Genomic DNA, 16407 nt, shown 5'->3' with positions numbered 1-16407 from the left:
TGTGTAGTTCATCAAGTAAATTGTCACTGTGGTATTTATTTTTTTCTTCTGGACTGTCGTAGAAACAATATCCATGGAGAACTTTAAAACCTGCAATCCATCATCCTTTTTCTTACACACGCATTCACACAGACAGACCTGAATAGTCCCCAGTCCTTCTCTTACTGGGAAAGTATGAGGGTTTGTAATATAAGGTTAACAAACAATAATTAGAAGAGAAACCCAGGGGAGGTTATGCACATCTGATGGGTTTTTGATTACAGTAACTATTAAATCGTATAATAGTTTGTGTTTATAGTTAATAACATTATAATTACAGGTTAAAGCTCTCAGAAATTCACATTAGTTACACATTTAGTACACAAAAACATGTTAATGTTGTTATTTAATGTTTAATATAGACAGAACATGTAGTAACTTCAGTAACAGTAGACTGGGGGCAAGTTGCTTCTTATGTTAGCACTTAGAAACCAGTCAAGTCTACTTTGTCTCTGTAAAATCAAGTCACCGTCACTGTTCACAACTTGCTCTTTCATGTACTGTCACTGGAGGGAAAAAAACAAAACAAGACACTGTCCTGATTTTCTTGTTTCTAGCTGTGTTCATAGTCACAAATCTGGACAGATCTGTCAAAGTGCATCTGAATGAATGCTGCCTTCACAGGATGTTGAAAAGCGTGTTTCTCACATCCCACGTGAAAGATGAATAACAGAAAGCAGTGAATTTGAGCCACCCCAGTTGCCAAAATGTAGCATTTATGGAGTTTGGAGCACAGAGGTGATGCCACCAATTGAAATTCAAAGTCAATTGGGCCTATTCTTCTGTATAATGATAAAAAGACATTTTGATTTTCATTACTTGTCTTAGTTTTAACAGTGATTTTTCCCCAATAAGCAAATAACAATAAAACAATTAAACTACTGCTGATCTTAGATGCCTAATTTGTACATTTGTACAATGCAGCCCTCAGAAAAGCATTCCTTTTCCAAGGATGAAAAAAATGAAGAGAAAAATCTGAAAAACATATACAAGAGAAAAAAACTTAAAAAAAAAACAACAACAACTAAAATGCAATATAGCTAACATGCTATAATGTTAGTTAAGCTTCTGTTTCGGATGCAAAAATGTCCCCTCAATTTTTAGATCTGTTCCCATAATGTCACATTTTACAACATATTGACATGGCTACAGAAAGCTATTGATTTGGCTATTCATACCATACCATAAGAAGCTCAATATTACCATATTCTCAATAGAACAAAGTAATATGGTTATGCAGCTGGTTACGACATAACACAGTTTCAGACCCAGCACATAAGGGCTTTAAGTTATTGTGCTAATTAGGCCCCTGCTCACATTTTGCTGGGACTTAATGACGTAACTAATCCACTGTCTCCTAATTAGAATGATAAAGGTGTAAGCTGTCCCACTCTCACAAGTTCAAATTAACTCCAGATATGAAGGAACCAGAGTCTTTTCAGGAGAAGTGTAATCAGGCGAAAATGCACATTGACTTTGCAGGTGTTTTACTAGATATACGTTTCTTGTCATAGCAGGAAACAGTAAGACATAATAAAATGGAAACAGTAAACTAGATGCGCAACGCTATCATGATCCAACAAGGTGCTAAAAACATTCCTCACAAATTTTGGTCAATATTGACATGGTAGCATCCCAATTGCTGCAGATTTGTGAGCTGTGTATACATGAGCACGATCTCTGTTCCACCACACCCCACAGGTGCTCTGTTTGGATTGAGATGCGGTGACTGCAGAGGTCATTTGAATTCAGTGAACTTACCGTAGTGTTCAGAAAACTAGTATGAGATCATTTGAGTTCATGACATGGTGCATTATCCTGTTGGAAGCAGACATCATGATCCATGCTTTCATGTTGTTTGTACCAGATTTTGACCCGACCACCTGAATGCCATAGTAGAAATCAAGCCTCGTCACACCAAGTAACATTTTTTCTTTCTTCTGTTTGTCCAATTTTGGTGAGTCAGTGTGAATTTTAGCCTCAGTTTCCTCTTCTTAGCTGACATAAGTGGTGCTCAGAGTGATCTTCTTCTACTATAACCCATCTGCCTTAGGTTCAGTTGGTTGTAACGAGTGGTTATTTGAGTTATTTGGCTTCCCATCAGCTTGAAGCATTCTAGTCATTCTCCTCTGACCTCAACAAGGCCTTTTCACCCAGTTTCCCAAAGAACTGCTACTCCCTTGATTTTTCTTCTTTTGAAAAATTCTCAGTAGATCAGCAGTTAGTGAAGTACTCAGAGCAGCCTGTTTGATACCAACAAGAGTCAGAGTCACTAAAAATCCCATTCTGATGCTCATTTTGATCTTCAGCAGGTCATATATGAATATATGCCTAAATAGTCTTAACTGATATTTGAGATATAAGATATTTGCATTAGCAAATAACTGAACAAGTGCACCTAAATAAAAAACAACAACAACAACAAAACAACTAATGGCGTGTATAAAAAACAACGTGAAAAATGAAGGCTTTGCAAAATGTGAGTCAGAAACATGGAGACAGCTGCTTTATGGGGATCTATAAAAATCTACAAAGAAGTGTTGGGTGAGTGTGGAGAGTTTTTGATAAATGTCTCCCTGTGGTTTCTTTATGTGCAAAACCAACAGTCTGCAGTGCTGTATATAGCAGATCTGCACATCATTATTATCATGAATGTAAGTTGTGACCTCTTACTGACATTTTCCAGGAATATATTTCAACATAAAGCAAGGAAACCATTCGATGAAATTCAACAATAAGCTGCATCCTACTTAGGCGTCCCAGTTCCAGGATCCGGCAATTATCTAAGCTGACCTAATGGCATGGTTTATAAGAAAGCATAACTGGAACCAATTAGTTCATGTCACTAGTTGCCCGTGTGATTTCCTCTGGTAAGACATGACAAATGTTTACTGTGGGGGGAGGAAGTGACATAACTGTAGAGAAAACTGAACAGTTATCTCCAGAGTAGAATTGGAACTACATAATCGATTAGTTACTCAGGTAAACATAACATTTCTAACAGGCTGGCGAACATTTCTTGGTATCAGCTTCTTAACTGTGTGGATTTGGTGCTCCGTTAATTAACAGTAAACTTTAAATATTTGGGTCATTTGGGTGGATTTTTTTTTTTTAGCATTTTGAATTCTCTAAAATTATTGCTATGCTTTAGTTGGAGCTATGGGTTAAATTTTAAGCAACTCATGGCTTATTTTTTATTTCATTTAATTAAAATTATAATTATAACCTTTGATAAACCTACATTGACCTTTTCGAACACGTTTTGATAAAAAAAAAAAAAAAAAAAAAAAAAAAAGACTGCTCGGTAAGATGTATTTCCAGCTCTAGAGCTAAGTCGGGAGTTTCACGGGAGCACTTGAAGGTAGCAGCAGTTAGCCTCCAGTAAGCGTTTCTGTTTTTTTCCACCATCTGGCCGGGCAGCCTGTCAGCTGAGCTCAGTGAATTCATCCCGCCAGCAGAGCGCGTCCCTGCGCCTCGTACAGAAAGTGGCGATGCCTCCTGCCGGAGCATAGATCTACTCCTCGTTTTCCGTGAAAAGGAAAAGCCCAGTTGTTTGTTTTTTAACAGTCAGAAAGCCCATGCTCTGCGAGCTTCCTCCACCACCTACACAGCTCAAATACGACTCTCCCGGGATGCTGTCGAACAGCCCACACGTCGGTCACAAAGTGGCAGGCTGTTTGCTTTTCCTCTCTTTCTGTAAGTACTCACTTTACTTTCTAATCTTCAAGTCAGGGGGCTCGGACCAGACAGCTGTGAGGGACGTAACGATCCCGGCAACAGTAAACAGTTTGTTCCGTTTTTCAAGGCGAAGCTGATTTTTGTTTGGAAACAAGGGACAGTGTTGCGCTTGATACAGTTTTGCCAACAGCGCGAAGAGGCGAGCTGCGAGTGTATTTTCTTAAGTGTGAAGTGCGGAACCATGATCCGCCTCAACTTCCTGAGGAGTTTAAAGGCGATTTGCACTCACCGGGTGCCATGTGGCTTTATGTAGACCAATGAGTTTATATTAGAGTTAACGGCAGAGGAGAGGGTTTGGAAGCTCTCTCGTGGCATTTCTGTTGAAATCAAATCCCCCCCCTCGCGACAAGCGGGGCTGCTTTTTTCCCTGACATATCGACGTTGCACCGACAGGAGTCAAGCCCGAGGATCAATGCACCTCAGGCTACAGCTCCCAAAAGCTTTAAGTTGGGGGTTTCTTTGTCGCCCTGGATGTGCGCTTGGAATTTAAAAAACAAATGCAGAAGATTAAACAAAAGCCACAGTTAAAAGCATGACTTGTTCCTATTTTTGTCGCTGTAAGAGAGTAAAAGGAAATTATGTCCACAGACTGAAAAACAAGTGAAAGGATATCTTTGCGCTTTGACTATATATAGTTTTTAATTTGTAGCACAAATATTGGCAAAATTGTTTCATAATTCCCTCAATGAAGTTGATTTCTTAACTTGATAAATATTTAATTGATATGTTAAATCTTTTAGTTGAATTGGTTTAACACGAATTAATGCATGCTCTAAGCATGCTCCACGTATATTTGCATTAGCATATGTGTGCATGTTCTTCTGCGTGTACATGTTCCGTGCACATACAGTCACATATTCAGTGATGTGACATGGACGTTGCAGCACACAATTTGTGGCTGCAGCTGGGAAGAGAATTGGACTGAGTGACCAATATTATATCTGCCCAGTGTACCATGGTGAAGGTCCACCTGAACGAGATGAGATAAATGCTGAGCTGCTTGCCTCACTGGGACTGAAAATTGTCATGGTGACAAAAGCTAAATAGCTAAATACACAAGGATCTGCCAATGTGTTGCATTACCACAGGTCATTCTCAGTACTACTGATTCATTATTAATTGGATTCGACCTAGGATAATTAAGATTTTAACCTACAGTTAGCCGCTGCTTTACGTTCCTTTCTTTGCTTTGCTTTGCTTATTCCAAACATGAATATGTTCATGACTTTTTATTTTGCAGAATTTCACTAGAAAAAGGAGAAACATATATCACATATAATTTCTGATCAGCTTCCTTCCTTGGATGCTTATTTCTGGCAAAAATAAATAAGTAAATAAATCAAGCCTTGTCTCAGTTCAATTAATTCCTAATAACTGGAAAAGAAGGAAGTGCTGCTTTGAAGCCTACCTGCGGATGTTGCACATTAAACAAAACCGTAGCAGTTTGAAAAAGTCCTCAAGTCAATGCATGTGTGATGTAAAATATGCACTACTTTCTGGGCAGTATGAGCAGCCATGGTGTCTGCTGCAATTGACCCTGTGCCCGGGTGAAAGCTCTGTTTGTGTATTTGGCCCTGAGTCAAGCACATTTAGCTGGGCATCACACTCAGACAAGGCTGCTTGTCTGCTCCCCCTGTATGTAATATTCATGGACCTAACATTGAAGTACAGCCGAGGTCTGGAGAACAGCCAGTTTGGTGACATTAGGGTGCCACCTCTGCTGTTTTTCAATGATGTTGTCCATGGAGCCTCAACCAACTGTCATTTCTGATGTGCACTCAAGTGGTTTGACATTGAGTGTGATGCAGTCGGGACCAGCAGTTTGAGACCACAGCGCATTTTCTGGGTCCACATGGGGCGCATTTCAATTGTGGTACATGCAGTATTTCCATAGAGTGTGCAATTGCTTGTTGACTTAGAGATAGTGCAGTGATGTACAATACATGGGGTTGTAGAGCTATATAAAAATGTGGATTCAGCTTTTCTTATGCTGTTGGTGAACAGCAACATTTATCACTTGTGGCTGGAGAAGCCGGTAAAACTGTGCTGTTAATTTAGAGCAATTAAATTTAAAACACTAGTTATTTATTTACTGTAAAATTTGTCTAAACACGAGCAGTTGGTTTGTTGGTTGCTGACATTTTCATTGCAATCCAGAAAACAGCTTCTTAAAGGTTTTTGTTTTTTTATTTGTTTTTTTTTTCATCATGTGTCTAAGTGACAGATTGCCAATTTATCTTCAAAATTTTTTCCCCATTCCTCTACCTTAGGATGACTCAGTTCAGAGACAGTAAAAAGGACTGTGAGATTGAAGTGGGCGATGATGGGGAGAAAGGAGAGCTGAGCCAGCTCTTAAACAATAGTCTTTGTTCTGACCTTCAGCTGTGGTCACTTTTGGGTTTTTAGAAGTGACTGAAGGCATACAGCTCACATGGTGAGGAGGATTAGGATTCATGATTACTCTCTCGCAGGTCTTGGAACAGATCTTATCCCATAGGGGGAGCGAAAAGATATGACTATATCGACAATGAACGACGAGATTTTGGCTAAGTGACAAATTGGTGCTTAGAAGTCCTTTAGCTGTTTAGGTTGTTGATTTAAAAACATCAATTTAGCTTAATAAAAAGGCACAGGGCCAGTTTAAGGAACAGGTTGCACCAGCATAAATTAGTTTTGGCATCTTTGTGACAGAAAGGCGTGGACACCGTTATTTCTGCTGCTGCATATGTATTTGTGGGAGTTTCCCTATTAGAGTGCAAAACTTGGATTCAGTGAGTTAGAAAATCTACAAAGGCTTGCAGCCAGCAATTAACTACCAGCTGCTGAAAGCAAAGAATAAAAGCATGTGATATTTTTTTGTAGTGATAGTCATCACTTGAAGCATTAATTCTAGTAGGAATGGCAGTGAGAGATGTTATGAGAATAAAGGCGTGAGTGAAACACCTGGAGCAGAAAGCCAAAGTTTTGCCTCTGTCGTGTAACTCTTCAGTGAGTCTCCATCCTCAGTGCTTGGATCTGATGTATTTCTGGTCCTTAATATTGATATTACTTGTATATTAGTGTTGGAGAGAGGGGGGATAATAGTTTACAAATGCTAGCATAGGTGCTATGGATGTAATGCAAGCACCAGAATTAGTTGTTGGGGTGCTTCATGTTCCAATATCAGTCCACAAGAAAAACTGCAGAGCAAACTGTGTGTTTCTTTACTCACAAGTACACACACTCGGCCATGCAACTCACAAATCGCATTCATGTTTTGTTTTTCCCATTATTTTAGTATTATTTATCTTTACTCCTCTCTAATATGAAATGTCTGTAGAAATATAGCTATTAATGTTTCTTTGCTGCCCACAGCAAATCAAATTAATTCCTTTGACTTTAATAAATAACTGCAGCCTCTTGTGGCAGGCAGATAAAACAACATGCATACATTTCAGCACATGGCATAGCAACCTTATTAACTCGCAGATCAGTCAGGATCTGAACTTAAAAAATGTTTTGTTCTTTCTCTTCTGTGTATCCTGCTGATCACCTGTTATACACGGATTTAAGATTTATACTTCAGATGTGTTTGTTACTCTACCTGAGCTGTGAGATTTAAGCAGACGACCACTGCTCAAAACCTTAAAGACCCAACACAGTCTCCATCAATTTTCTGACAGAAGACTTCACCCTTATATAGAAACATATCGATTAGCATGCTGTTGAAACTCAACTGTAAAATGTGTGCTTATGCTGTCTTACTATACCACTGTTTTTGTTGTTTCATTAGGGTTTGACCACCTGATATGCTCTCATTTTGGCAGACTGTGTACCTGTACATTTGCATATTGTTGCAAGATAACCTGGACACTTTGCGCTCCCATTGGCAACATGTTTTGTGATGTTGCGCTCATATGGTAGTGACATGTCAGTCAAAAAGTAGCTATGCCTAAAAATATACCCTGCTTTGTCATTTAATGTGGGACCATAATTTTAAATATGAGCATTACATTTTAATAAAATAGACCTAAAACTATTGAAATTATTGGTTAGTTTGGAATGTGTATACTGATGTTATAGATCTGGTAGGGTCATTTTCTTATAAAATCATGTTGGAAGGCTACACACATCTTTATGTGCAGTATATGGTGCCATCATTGCAAAATGTGCTCCTGGAAACACCTAGTTTCATTAGAAAAAAACCCACAACAAAGGCAGTTTCCTGTATTTTTCCTGTCACTCTAAATGTCTGCAGCCTGATATTGACACAGTCGCTGGACTTGACAGATCTGTAGCTCAGAACAAAATGAAGGTCAAGTTAAAGAATGGATGTGGTCCAACTTATGTTTGCTGAGTATGGCATTGTCCTTGTCCATTACTTTTTAATATATTTGCGGAATACAGCATCTTAATCTGCTATATGAGCCGTCTGCAGCTGTCTGGTTGTTGTTTTCACCTTGTGAGTTTGTGTGTGTATGTGTGCATGTGTTTGTGTGTCATTCTGGCAAAATCTAATCTTGGAGACACCCACTATAGCATTGGTGGTTTTAGTACATTGGCATCTTTATATATCTGAGACAGTCTGTGAACGAGACATGAAGCTGTATAAACAAATAATAATTTCATGATTAAAAGCTGCTACAAAAGTATGATAACGTTTATTTAATGTAATCAGCATTTATATATTTAAAAATCCAACCAACCAAACAATAAAACATTTGCACTGAGAGTGAGCGCCATAGCTCTAACTCGATTACGTGTTGCTAGTATGGATCTTGGATGGCTGCTGGTGGTGCTCGAGCTGGGAGAGAAAGTTTAAATTTAATATGACACAATCCCAGATGAAGCTTCTGCATCTTGCATGCCGAACAGTTTGCAGAGCAGTTGTCAAAAAATATAAACCAAATGAATTATTACAACTGTGTGTGAAACTGTGTGCCATCTGTGCCAGCCCTTTGAGGAGATTTACTTATAATAGCTTTTATTGTTCTTGTTGCTGCTAAGTTCTATAATTTTTCAATGAGAAATGCTGGCATCCTGAAATCATCTTACCTCACGTATAAGTTATGGTAAGTTTTCTTCAGCCTGGGGTTATTATTGATCATTACTGATGAAAATTCATCATAACCGCCCTTGATGTGCTGCCCCAGTGGTTGCTGACTGTCACTAGGTGAAAGAGGTTGCTGCATCAAAAACCTCCTTGTGATTGCCTTGGTCACTAGCAGATCGACTTGTGTCCAAATTCCACCAGTGACAGAAATATCTGCAAAAAAGGTTTTTGATGCACCAACATATAACTTTTTGTGACTGATTTCACCCACTGTAGCAACTGCCAGCAACCATTTGTCCCCATTCCCATCGAGGGTGGAAACAACAAGCTTGTTTCCCCATTAGAGGCAAAAACTAACAGGTGGTGATATGCGACTCAAATTTAAACGAATGACTCAACCAAGCATCGCTAGCTGCTCTTGTTAGCTGCAATTTATGTGACAGGAAGAGAAGATGGTGGAAGGAAATTACTGATGCTGTTCCATATAGTTTGGCCAGGTATATGATACCAGTTCAAACAGTTGAAAAGCAATGAATCAAGCAAGATGAAGTTTCTTTAGTTATTCTTAAACTAGTGCTAAGAAGTTATTTTAAATTTTTATTTTAGACTTTTATTTTAAATTCCAAGGGAAACACTACTTTTGTGCTTACACTTGACTCATGATGAGTCACCTCTATTGTACTGTAATGCTGCTGCTGCTGGGACCTTGTTTCAATGGATTCACACTTCAAATTAGGTAGTCTGTCATCAGTGACAGTAACTCATTGGAAAAGAAGGGTAGAGAATGCACTTCATTTACTTGCACTCATAAATGCTGCTGCCTGCAAGGTGCAGGCATTGATAAAATGTTGTGCAGTTTTTTTTTTTTGTTTTTTTTTGTGTGAAATATCATTATCACAAAATTTCTTGAAGTTTCGTGATATAATTTTGAGGCATTATTGACCACCCCTAGACACAATCAACGCCAAAGTCTGCCCGCACAAGTAGGAAACCAGAAGGGATCAGATTTTTAATGTAGAGGGAAAAGAAAAAGTAGAAAGGGATCCTAACATTTGTCATATTTATAATTTGTTCTTTTAATTTGCTGTGAAGTAACCCTGACTCCAACCCATCTATTAGATATGAATGGCAAAACTGATCTTACCAACAGAGGTTCATCAGGGGATGTTGGTAGTGGACTTAAACGGTATGATGGGATTTGGATGTAGATTGCAGTCACACAGGCGTTAGCAGAAGGATAGCAGAAACTATGAAAAGGAGGGTTTATAAAATTGTACAGAAACCTGATATGATGTGTGATTTGGAGATGTTTCAGTGACAAAAAGACAGTAGGTGGAGCCGTAGGTGGCAGAGTTGAAATGAATTGCAGAATAGAAACGAGAAGGGCAGCTCAGGTTAAGTGATTTGGACACAAAGTTAGACAGCCATGGTTGATGTTTGGACATGTAATGTTGAACATGGAGCTGCCAGGCAGGAGTAAAAGACAAAGACCACAGAGGGGGTTAATGGATGTAGTGAAGGAGGACATGCAGAGTGTTGGACTGATAGATGAAGATGCAAGTGATGGGGTCAGATGATCTACTGTTGCGACTGCTAAAGGGAGGAGCTGAAAGAAGAAGATAAAAAAAAGCTGTGGCCTGGTTCATGTCGTGATGACATTTTCAAAACATTTAACATTAATAAAGCAGGATGAAAATTAACTTTGTCTTCAACTTGAAGATACTTAATGATCGAAATAGGCCAACATTAGAAAACAAAGCAGTATGTTTTTCCCCACCTGTGTTATTCAAGACAAATACTCGTGCATTTTTTCTCATGTTTCATTTTCCTAAATGTTTGTTCTTTTCACCAGCCACTTTACAACATCTTGTGCCAGGTAGTGTTGTTGTGCAAAGAGGAGGGCTATGGATGGCCTTTCAGAAGAGGTTGGTAAGAGCTGAATCCATGTTTAATGGCTCTCAGCTTGGCAGTGTTTGCACGCTGGTCTCAAAAGTGGTTTCTGGATGGCAGCCCTGCCACATACATCAGCACTGTGAAGCTAACAGGATTTTAGATTTTATTGTTTTTGCCAAATTAAATAACTTTGTTTTTTGAACCACTGCAGCTGCAGTTCAGAGCTTTCTCTATTCAGTCTATTTGGAAGCCCTTAGTTGTCTCATGTTGCTTTGAATACCCCACATGGACATGGTGATTATCAGAGCTCTTTTAAAGCAGACACTGATTGCTAATTTGCATTCAAGTTAATATAATACACCTGAATAACTGCCTTTGTTAATACGATTTAGTTACTTCAAAGCACTTTTCATGTGGTGTCTCTATTTTTCCCAGCTCTCTCAGCGCCCATTAAATGCTGGAAGTAATTAAAGTCAGACACTGACCAATTGTCAAACAAGCAAGCCATTGTTTAATTACTATGAATCCATTTTTCATTAGCAGGAAATGGCTCTCAGTAGAACCCTTCAACCTGTTTGAATTTAATAAAGTATCTAGCTGCTCTGCATACATTCTTTGTCAGTCTTGAATTTGGATTCGCCTAAGATGAAACCCGAGTGCAGCGTTTCCTTGATAATTGCACTGGACATGTTCTGTCATTATGACAACAGCGTATATTCTGCACAGGCTTGTTTAAAAGCTAAACCATTCAGCGCCGTCATTGTGTAAAGGAATTTGGAGACTTTCTGAAATCAAAGCCACTTCATCTCAGTGTGGCTCAATTGAAAACACGGTTGGAAACAACAGACTTGATTATGCAGGCTGAGGAAGCAATGAGATGGAGGTGCTCCAGTCACCGCTCCTGATGTTATGTATGGAGTTATTCCCCCTCTTCCTTTCTGTGCATCTCTGCCTCTCCAGGGTGAGCCATGAAAAGATGGGAATTTTGAGCAGAGGTAGCAGAATGTATTGTTAACTTGTATGTATTCCTGTAGGAAGCCCAGTTTCATACCAAATGTTGCATTTTTAATAACAACAGAAACCAGAATACAATATCATGATGTCGTGTGTAGTGTCTACATACCTAAAGCTTTGCTGGCTCTCGCTTTATGTTTGTGAACTTCACATAGCTTTTAGGATATACAGATATCAGATAATGATGGGAGGGGGGTGGGGGTGGGGGTGTACAAAATTGAGTTTTGCTGGCTTCTTGTGTATAATGAAGAAAAAAGGAGGCAGTTTAATCCAGATTGTGATTCCCATTATGCAAGATTTATTTTGAGCTTCTCATTTTATAAATACGATCAGGCTCCCCCTCTTCTTTCTTTTACCTTTTTCTTTGGTCACCCTGTGTCTGTTAGATGCAGACTCTTTTTGTGGGAAATGTTTGAAGAGAGAGTTACCTGTAAAATATAACAGTCTAAAAAAATCAAAGATTTGTCAGTAGTGCTGGTCAATACATTGCATTCTTTATATTCATTGAAATATGAGCATGGACCACATCACAAAAGCTGCCTGAAACACACTGGAAATCCATTTTATTTGCAGACACCATGATTTTACACTCCAAAGGGAAATATTTGACCTTGTTCAGCAATGTTTGAAATAACTGCTTTTCTTTATTCAGTGGGAAGTTGCTATCCACGATTTTTTTTTCCTATACTGAACAATGTTGTTGCACATGCGTTTATCTATTTGCTTTTTTTTTTTATGTCAATTTATACCCATTTTATCTGAAGTATTTAATCAGGAAATGAAACCATTATTAAGTAATTTCTTTCACATTAGCCTTAAAGTTGAGCATGATGGTTCATTCTGCACTATTATATAATGGTACTAATGTTATTTCTAATTAACAAAGTCACTGCTGAGTCATTGTGGAATTTCTTTTAAGACACTATGTGCTGTGTTTTGTTTCTCTGTTAATTATTTGAATGTCATTCATGTTTGGTTGATTTAACAGCTCATCAGCATCATCTTTTCTGTCTTCTCTCCATTTGTCTCATTTTGTCCTTGTCACACAAGCACTTTAAATTAACTGTGAACTGCTGTAAACAGTAGCAGGAAACAGAATTTATTTATGTTTTTAAATGCAAGAAAACCTAACTAGTAAAAATCAGACCTTCTCTTCCATTCTTAGGAAAAATAAAATCCCTTCATTTCCTTTAGATAGTTTTAAAAGTGTCAGCATCCACTGTTATTTTCAGTGTTTTCATTATAAGAATAATAGCAGTCACTCGTTTTGATCTGGCAGCTTCATTCCAGGCTTTGCAGACAGAAGTATTTAAATTGACTTTTTGTGCTTGTTAAATAATTTAAGTTAAGGGTTTCCTTACTATGGCTGGAATCAATATCTGACCAAATTATTGCAGAGTGGTTCACAGAGATTGTATCAATCTTCTGAAATACAGATAGTTATATCTTTTCTGTAGAGCCTATATTTTGGATATTACATAGTGGTTCGGTTGAAGCTCGAAAACATATCTGCTGCTTTTAGGTTTTAATCTGAACTCTCTGTTGACCTTTTTAATGGCCACAGTGCAGTGAGTCAGCAGAGGAAATTTAACAATTTTTTATGTTAGATCATCTAATTAAAGTCAGATTTAAAGCTGAGTGATGTGGGAGTGAAGGCAGTGTAATTTAATATAAATTGCTTTATTAATTCATTCTCAGCAACGCTGCCGTTTTTGATGTATTGATTTGAAATCCTGAGAACCTTTCTGAGAAGATTTTCTTGTCTCTGAATCGATGGCAATGTAATTGGATAGAAGCTCTCAAGGCTCTAATTATAATCTCGAATGGTGAAATGGTGCCGTACGCTTTTAGACATCCAGCAGCAACTCCGAATGGAAGAAAACCCTCAAATACCTTTTAAATATGTTGTTTGTCCACAAATAATAATAAACAAGTTGTTTTCTTTTAGTGTTGCATTTGTATGACAACTTTTAGATGGTGAAGACTGAAGCACAAAGGAGACTGTTTCAGTTTTGAATATTTTATTTCTTTTTGCTGGATGATTTGGAATAACATAATCTTTTTCCATTGTTTCAGTTCACCTTGCTGCTGGCAGCTCAGGAAAAGACACACAGGTAAGAAAAACAGTTGACCCCCATTATTCTTTGTTTCCTATGTGAAAATGAAACTTGATATGATACCTGAAACCTTACACTGTCAGTACACTGAGGTATTGTAAGTAGTTAATCATTTGTTTCTTGCTTTTCAGTTGGTCGGGAAGCCTCCACTTCCTGACCAGCTCAAATTAGCCATGTTTTTGTAATTGAACCCATATTGGCCTCTAGATCAGAAGTTTGATTTGCTCAGCACAAAGTCGATTTTCTGCAAGTTCAGTGTGGTTTTCTTGCTCTTGCACTTTCTGTAGTCTGCAGTTGCTGTGTGATAAATAATTAACATTTTCAGTTGCTCTACTTCTTATTGGTGTGAGAAGATGTTGACAGTAAGCCTCCTGGCAGAGGTGCTTAGCATCACAAAAACGGCAAATTACTGTCTTACTTTTTTACTGATGTCAACTAATTCTTTTCCTGCTGAGGAAGTTTTGCTCTTTTAGTTTGACACTTTTTCAGTTTTGTTCCCCCATGTTCTTATAAATGATGGAGAAATTGTTTTTAACTAAACCTCCAGTGTGATCCAACTGAATATAAATACCCTAAAACAGTTGGTTCTTTGTTGGATTGTATTCGTGAGAACTGCATAAGCTATTGGCATCCAATTTAAACAAAAAAAGAAGGCAGTTTTCCTAATAAAATTATCAAATTATTAAGGTATCTATTAGAAAAGATACTCATTCAAATCATGATCCCCTTTTTTAACTAGGGAACCATTTGGCACTGCTGCCCATCAAAGTGATAAAGTAAAACGATTTATATAATAATCACCCAGGAGAAGAAACCCATTGGGGGCACTGAAAAGAGCTGAGTTTTTACAACAAAGAAAAGATAATCAGGAATAAAATTGCTAATGTGCTGAAAAAAAGACGTGATTGTGAATCATGCCACAATGATAAAAGCAGAGAAACCAGTTTATGGAGTTCCTTTATGTCTAAACTGCCGCAATGAATCTATTCATACACTTAAATGTCTGCAAAAAGCACGGGGAAACAGCTCAACATTTATTTCTGTCTTTTCCTATATTTACCCTTGCATGAGGTTGCTAATGGTTTTGAAAGCTCATGATCTCTTTATACTCCCAGCATACTATGAATTTCCTAATGCACTCACTGCCCACTGCATAGGCTGTGGCTAAAGGGGCAGGGTAGGTCACCCACTGCTCAGACGTTTAGTGGTTCAATAACCTCTACTCCAGGCTGCACGTCCAAGTGTCCTTGGACCATGTTTACAGTGAAAAGTGATGCACTGACGTGTGGGTGCATAAGTGAATGTTGATTATAATGGAAAGCACTTTGAGTGTGTAATGAATAGGAAAACACTACATAAAATCCATTTACCATTTAGAAAATTTTAGCAGGTTTCTCAGACATAAAGACACTTTGCCTTCTGTATGTACATTTGTTGTATTTAGCGTGTGTGTGTGTGTGTGTTTTGTGTAACTCGGGTCAAATGTGAACCAGGTTATTTATTTCCTTTTTAGATCTTCCGAGCTGAGAAACAACATTAACAAATTAGAACGGAATACAAATTTTTAGGTCATGGAAGTGCTCCAGTTTAGTTATGAAAAGTCATAAAATATAGATCAGGGCTGTGGCAGGAGGCTTGAAGGTCACTCACACATAAAATATTTTGCAACATATCCTTAGAAATGATCAAAGAGTAAGAAAACAATGTTAATGTTTGGAATTTTATACCGTTTATGAATAAAGCATTTTAAATGCTTGTCCCACTGATAGTTATTGACATTTTACAAAAGTGCTTGTACAGCCTTTTTTGTGGCAGGGGTAATAAGAAACAACAATTTTTTTCCTGCTTTACATCAAAAATGAGTTGTTTTTGCAGTTTAGATTTTGCTTCCTGATTCTCTTGTTCATATTTATTTATTTTTGGTTGATGTTTTTGTAATCACTTGTTATTGTGCAATAAGTGGTTCCGATCATTAACAGGGCCTCATCAGTGCAAAAACAGGAAGTGCTTAAAGAATCCACTAAAAATAAGCAAATACTAATTAGTATATCCAATAGAAATTTCAGAAGCAATATATGTGTAAATGCCATTGTATAGATCAGGGGTCGGCAACCCTAGGCACGCGAGGGTTAACTGATGGCACGACCATAGCTGGACTAGCCATCGGGCATACTGGGCATTTGCTCGGTGGCCCGGTGACTTTTTTTTCTTTGTAGCGGTATAAACAATGAAAGGTGGTGGATTGGCCAGATGCTGGTCGGTGTGTAAAAATAACTCAGTTGTTTGGTGGTGGCTATGGCGGTGCTTCCTCAGATTCAGTAAAATTAGCAAGTGGTGGAGGCCAGCAGGTGGATGAGAGAAAGGGGAGGCAGGAGGAGCAGAGACCTGAGACAGCCGCCGGTCGGAGTGTCAGGTGAACTGAACTTCAGGTAAGAAGTTATGACCTGCTGTCTATCTGGGTCAGATATAAACCAAGTTTAGGCGGAGTTTATTTTCGTTGTGCTGACTTTTTACAGTCAGCTACAATAACTTGTACTGCTCGTACCATCATGCTAGCATGACAGAGTTTCTATA

The 16407-nt window shown here is 38.2% G+C and overlaps 1 protein-coding gene across 1 annotated transcript in view; it reads left to right on the top strand.

Moving 5' to 3' along the window:
- The first annotated feature begins 3375 nt into the window (after window positions 1–3375).
- The window catches only part of b3glcta (beta 3-glucosyltransferase a), an 81389-nt gene continuing 68357 nt past the window's right edge, over window positions 3376–16407 (top strand). The window contains exons 1-2 of the mRNA XM_026191752.1: window positions 3376–3735; window positions 13793–13830. Coding sequence (XP_026047537.1) covers window positions 3618–3735; window positions 13793–13830 — 156 coding nt within the window. The 5' untranslated portion in view covers window positions 3376–3617. The remainder of the gene's footprint in view (window positions 3736–13792; window positions 13831–16407) is intronic.

Source organism: Astatotilapia calliptera, chromosome 14 (genome assembly GCF_900246225.1).
Source record: "Astatotilapia calliptera chromosome 14, fAstCal1.2, whole genome shotgun sequence".
NCBI classification, from domain to species: Eukaryota; Metazoa; Chordata; class Actinopteri; order Cichliformes; family Cichlidae; genus Astatotilapia; species Astatotilapia calliptera.
The sequence above is the reverse complement of the archived record's forward strand: the minus strand, read 5'-3'. Positions and strand labels throughout refer to the sequence as shown.